We start from the raw sequence: 6,000 nt of genomic DNA on the forward strand, positions 1-6,000 counted from the left end.
AAGAAAAAAAAAGGGGGAGGAAATCAGGGAATAGCAGTGGGGAGATGGGAAAAAAGTTGGGAAAAGGAGGGAAAAGGCAGAAAAAAAAGGACAAAAAGCTGGGGAAAAATGGGGAAAAAAAACATAAATAAAGGTGAAAAACCAGAAAAAAAACGGGGGAAAAGCAGGGAAATAGGAAAAAAAACCAGAAAAAAGAGGGTGAAAAGTGGGAAAAGCCAGAAAAAAAGGGAAAGGCAGGAAAAGGGGGAAGGAGGACAGGAAAAAAGGGGGAAAATTCCAGGAAAAAGGAGAAAAAGTCAGGAAAAAAGGGGAAAATTCCAGGAAAAAGCCAAAAAAAAGGCAGGACAAGGCGGTGGAAAAGCAGGAAAAATGGATTTATTCCTTGGGGGCTGACGCCGGGGAAGGAGAATTCCGGGAATTCCGGGCTCGTCTCAGAGGGAAGGAGAATTCCCGGAATTCTGGGCTCGTTCCAGAGGGAAGGAGAATTCCGGAATTCCGGGCTCGTTCCAGAGGGAAGGAGAATTCCGGGAATTCCGGGCTCAATCCTGAGTGAAGGAGAGTTCTGGGAATTCCGGGCTCATTCCAGAGGGAAGGAGAATTCCAGGACGTCCCCGCAGCGCAGCAGAGCCGCTCCCTGAACTCCCAGCGGGGTCCGCAGAGAATCCACCTGGAAAAAGGGGGAAAATCAGGAAAAAGGGGAAATTCCAGAGAAAATTGGGAAAAATTCCAGAGGAAAAGGGGGAAAAGTGGAAAATTCCAGAGGAAAAGGGGAAAGTCGGGGAAAATGGGGAAATTGCAGAGAAAAAGGGGGAAAGTCAGGAAAATTGGAGAAACTGGGAATAAAGCCAGGAAAAAAGGGGAAAACTGGGAATAAAGCCAGGGAAAAGGGGGAAAAACCAGGAATAAAGCCGGGCAAAGCGGGAATAAAGCCAGAAAAGCGGGAATAAAGCCAGAAAAGCGGGAATAAAGCCGGAAAAGTGGAATAAAGCCGGGCAAAGCAGGAATAAAGCCAGAAAAACGGGGAAAACCGGGAATAAAGCTGGGCAAAGCAGGAATAAAGCCAGAAAAGCGGGAGAAAACCGGGAATAAAGCTGGGCAAAGCGGGAATAAAGCCAGAAAAACGGGGAGGAAACTGGGAATAAAGCCGGGCAAAGCAGGAATAAAGGCAGAAAAGCAGGAATAAAGCCAGAAAAACGGGGGGAAACCAGGAATAAAGGCAGGCAAACCGGGAATAAAGCCAGAAAAGTGGGGAAAACCAGGAATAAAGCCGGAAAAGTGGGAATAAAGCCGGGCAAAGCGGGAATAAAGGCAGAAAAGCGGGAATAAAGCCAGAAAAGGGGAAACCGGGAATAAAGCTGGGCAAAGCGGGAATAAAGCCGGAAAAACGGGGAAAATCGGGAATAAAGCCAGAAAAGTGGGGAAAAAGCCAGAAAAACGGGGGAAACTGGGAATAAAGCCGGGGAAACCGGGAATAAGCCAGAAAAGTGGGAATAAAGCCGGGCAAAGCGGGAATAAAGCCAGAAAAACGGGAAAACCGGGAATAAAGCCGGGCAAAGCGGGAATAAAGCCAGAAAAACGGGGAAAACCGGGAATAAAGGCGGGCAAACGGGAATAAAGGCGGGAAAACCGGGAATAAAGCCGGAAAAGCGGGAGTGACCTGGAAAGCCCCGGACTGGACATCGGCCGCGCCGAAGTCGGCGAGCACCCGGAGCCCGTTCCAGAGGCAGAACCGTGCCCGTTTGCCCCGGGCGCGGCCCAGGAGCCGCAGGAATCGCTCCCGGAGCGCGGCCCGGGAGATCTGGAGCGCGGCGGAGTCCCGGGAATTGTCCCGGTCCCGGGAATTGTCCGGATCCCGGGAGCTGTCCCGGTCCCGGGAATTGGCCCCGTTCCGGGAGTCCCGGGAGAAGCCGCGGCTGCCGGAGCTGTCGGGGCCCCGCGGGAGGCGCAGGATTCCCACGGGAACCGGGATGGGATCGGCCATGGAGCGGCTGCAAGAGGGAAAACCGGGAAAACCGGGAAAAGGGGGAGAGGGGAAGGGGAAAATGAGGAAAAGGGGGAGAAAAAAAAAGGGGGGAAAGACGGGTGAGCGTTCCAAGGGGATCCCGGTCCCGGTCCCGGGTGGGATTCCCGGTCCCGATCCCGATCCCGAGTGGGATTCCCGTTCCCATTCCCGGTCCCGTGTGCGATTCCCGGTCCCGATTCCATTTGGGTCTCCCGGGTGGGATTCCCGGTCCCGTTCCCATTCCCGATCCAGATCCCGAGTGGGATTCCCGGTCCCGATTCCATTTGGGTCTCCCGGGTGGAATTCCCGGTCCCCTTCCCAATTCCCGGTCCCGATCCCGTTCCCCGTCCTGTGTGGGGTTCCCAGATGCAGATCCCGAGTGGGATTCCCGGTCCCGATCCCGTTCCCGTGTGGAATTCCCGGTCCCTTTCCCATTCCCGGTCCCGTGTGGATGGATTCCCGGTCCCGATTCCATCTGGATCTCCCGAGTGGAATTCCCGCTCCCTTTCCTACTCCCGGTCCCGTGTGAGATGCCCGGTCCCGTTCACCGATCAGGGAGGACCGACCCTGGTCAGGAGGCTCCGGGTCCAGGTCCCGGTCCGGTCCCGGTCCCTGGTGGGATTCCCAGTCCCTTTCCCAGTCCCGAGCGGGGTTCCCGGTGCCAGCCCCGTTTTCTGGTCCCGCTCCCGGTGCCACGCACCTCTCCCGATCCGGTCCCGTACCCGAGTGGGACTCTCGGTCCCGGTTCCGGGCCCAGTCGCGAGTGGGTTTCTCTGTCCCAATCCGGATCCTGGTCCCGGTCCCGGTCCCGGTCCCGGTCCCGGTCCCGGTCCCGGTCCGTTCTCCACGCGGGTCCCCGGCCCAGCGCTCGCCGCCGCTCCGCCGATCGCCACCCGCACCCCCGAGACCTCCCCAGCCCCGCTGCCACCGGAGCCCCCCTCACCGCTCTCCCCCTGCTCCCTTCCTCCCGTTTCCCTCTCGGTTTTCCCAAATTCCCCCAAAATTCCCCAAATTCCCCCAAATCCCCAACCCCCTCCGTGCCGAATCTGCCGCTCCTCACCCCGCCGCAGATTCGCCGCCGCAGATTCGCCACGAGCGCGGGGCCGGGCGCGCCGCCTCCTCCTCCCGCCGTCCCCGTCCCTTCCCCGCCACCCCCTCCCTTTTCCCGTTCCCCTCCATCCGCGGCCCTCGGGGATTTTTCCCGGAGCCCCGATCGCGGCGGGATCTCCCCGCGCGGCCGCGGCGAAAGTGCGGCGGCTGCGGCCGTGGCGCGGGGCCGTTGCGGCGGCGGCGGCTCCGCTCGGTGCCGCTGCCGGTGCCGCTGCCGCTGCCGGGGCCTCCCTCGCTGCGGGGCGGCCCCCCAGGCTCCCGGGCGATGCCCCCCGGGCGGCCCTGAAGCACCGAGAGCTCCGCCATGGACGAGGCCGAGCCCGCGGCGGGGGACGCGGCCCCGGCGGCCGCCGAGGCCTCGCCGGGGGGACGGGCGGGGGAGGCCCGGGGCCAAGCGGGTCACGTTCCCCTCGGACGAGGACATCGTGTCCGGGGCTGTGGAGCCCAAGGACCCCTGGAGACACGGTGAGGGGGCGGAGGGGACCGGGAGGGGACAGCGGGGGACGGGGAAAGGCGGCTGCGGGAGAGAGGGAGGGGGGGGGGGCTTGGAAGCGGCCTGGGAACAGCTCCAGAATGGCCTAAAAAAGCCTGAAAAGAGCCCGAGAATAGTCCCGATTTATACCCCAAAAATGGCCTGATAACAGTCCTGGTAATACCCAAAAGCCACCCCAAAACCACTCTGAAACCAGCCCGAATAACATCCCAAAACCAGCCTGAAACCAGCCCGAAAATAGTCCCGAATAATACCCCAAAACCAGCCTGAAACCAGCCCGAATAACATCCCAAAACCAGCCTGAAACAGCCCCAATAATATCCCAAAACCAGCCTGAAACCAGCCTGAAACCAGCCAGAATAATACCCCAAAACCAGCCGGAAACCAGCCTGAAACCAGCCCGAATAACATCCCAAAACCAGACTGAAACCAGCCCGAATAACATCCCAAAACCAGCCTGAAACCAGCCCGAATAACATCCCAAAACCAGCCTGAAACCAGCCTGAAACCAGCCCGAATAATATCCCAAAACCAGCCTGAAACCAGCCTGAAACCAGCCCGAATAACATCCCAAAACCAGCCTGAAACCAGCCTGAATAATACCCCAAAACCAGCCTGAAACCAGCCCGAATAATACCCCAAAACCAGCCTGAAACCAGCTCGAAAATAGTCCCGAATAATACCCCAAAACCAGCCTGAAACCAGCTCGAAAATAGTCCCGAATAATACCCAAAACCAGCCTGAAACCAGCCCGAATAACATCCCAAAACCAGCCTGAAACCAGCCTGAAACCAGCCCGAATAATATCCCAAAACCAGCCTGAAACCAGCCTGAAACCAGCCCGAATAACATCCCAAAACCAGCCTGAAACCAGCCTGAATAATACCCCAAAACCAGCCTGAAACCAGCCCGAATAATACCCCAAAACCAGCCTGAAACCAGCTCGAAAATAGTCCCGAATATACCCCAAAACCAGCCTGAAACCAGCTCGAAAATAGTCCCGAATAATACCCCAAAACCAGCCTGAAACCAGCCCGAATAACATCCCAAAACCAGCCTGAAACCAGCCTGAAACCAGCCCGAATAATATCCCAAAACCAGCCTGAAACCAGCCTGAAACCAGCCTGAATAATACCCCAAAACCAGCCTGAAACCAGCCCGAATAATACCCCAAACCAGCCTGAAACCAGCCTGAAACAGCCCGAATAATACCCCAAAACCAGCCTGAAACCAGCCTGAAACCAGCCCGAATAATACCCCAAAACCAGCCTGAAACCAGCCCGAAAATAGTCCCGAATAATACCCCAAAACCAGCCTGAAACCAGCCCGAATAACATCCCAAAACCAGCCTGAAACCAGCCTGAATAATATCCCAAAACCAGCCTGAAACCAGCCCGAATAATACCCCAAAAGCACCCCAAAACCAGCCTGAAAATAGTGTCCAATAATACCCCAAACCACCACAAAAAACAGCCTGAAAACAGCTGGAAAATAGTCCCGAATAATAACCCAAACCCACCCCAAAACCAGTCTGAAATCAGCCTGAAAATTGTCCCGAATAATACCCCAAAAGCACCCCAAAAAACCTGAAACCAGCCTGAATAATACCCCAAAAAACAGCCTGAAACCAGCCCGAATAATACCCCAAAAGCACCCCAAAAACCCTGAAACCAGCCTGAATAATACCCCAAAAGCACCCAAAAAACCCTGAAACCTACCCCAATAATACCCCAAAAGCACCCAAAAAAAACCCTGAAACCAGCCTGAATAATACCCCAAAATCCCCCCAAATCACCCCAAAAACCAGCCTAAAAACAGCCCCCAAATCTCCCCAAATCACCCCAAGAACTGCTCTGAAAACCACCCCAAAATTCCACAAATCACCCCGAAACCAGCCTGAAAACCCCGGAAACCAGCCCCCAAACCAGCCCTAAAATCCCCCAAAACCAGCCCAAAAATGCCCCAAAATGGTTCAAAAACTCGGTGCAAATCAGCCCAAAAAATGCCTAAAAATGCCCCAAAAATACCCCAAAAAGTCCCGAAATTGCCCTAAAAATTCCCCGAAAATGCCCTAAAAATACCTCAAAAATTCCCTAAAAATGCCCCCAAAATACCCCAAAAAAGCCCTAAAAATATCCCAAAAATGCCCTAAACCCAGGAATTTCAGGATCTAGACAGGAATTTTTTGGGATCCTGAGAGGATTTGTTAGGATCCAGAGAGGATTTTTGGATCCAAACTGTAGTTTTTTGTTTCCAAACGGGATTTTTGGGATCCAAACTGGAATTTTTAGGATGCAAACTGGAATTTTTAGGATCCAAACAGGAATTTTGGGGATCTAGAGAGGATTTTTGGGATCCTGAGAGGATTTTTAGGATCCAGAGAGGATTTTTGGGA

The 6,000-nt window shown here is 55.1% G+C and overlaps 1 protein-coding gene across 1 annotated transcript; it reads right to left on the bottom strand.

The window, feature by feature from the left end:
• Window positions 1-295: 295 nt before the first annotated feature.
• On the bottom strand, window positions 296-2,644 carry LOC137467288 (uncharacterized). Its single transcript, XM_068178787.1, has 2 exons — window positions 1,658-2,644; window positions 296-667 (listed from the first exon to the last, which is right to left on the bottom strand). The coding sequence occupies exons 1-2, from the start codon at window positions 2,435-2,437 to the stop codon at window positions 578-580; spliced, it is 870 nt and encodes a 289-aa protein (XP_068034888.1). The 5' UTR covers window positions 2,438-2,644; the 3' UTR covers window positions 296-577.
• Window positions 2,645-6,000: the final 3,356 nt, after the last annotated feature.

Source organism: Anomalospiza imberbis, unplaced genomic scaffold (genome assembly GCF_031753505.1).
Source record: "Anomalospiza imberbis isolate Cuckoo-Finch-1a 21T00152 unplaced genomic scaffold, ASM3175350v1 scaffold_560, whole genome shotgun sequence".
In the NCBI taxonomy this organism is placed as follows: domain Eukaryota; kingdom Metazoa; phylum Chordata; class Aves; order Passeriformes; family Viduidae; genus Anomalospiza; species Anomalospiza imberbis.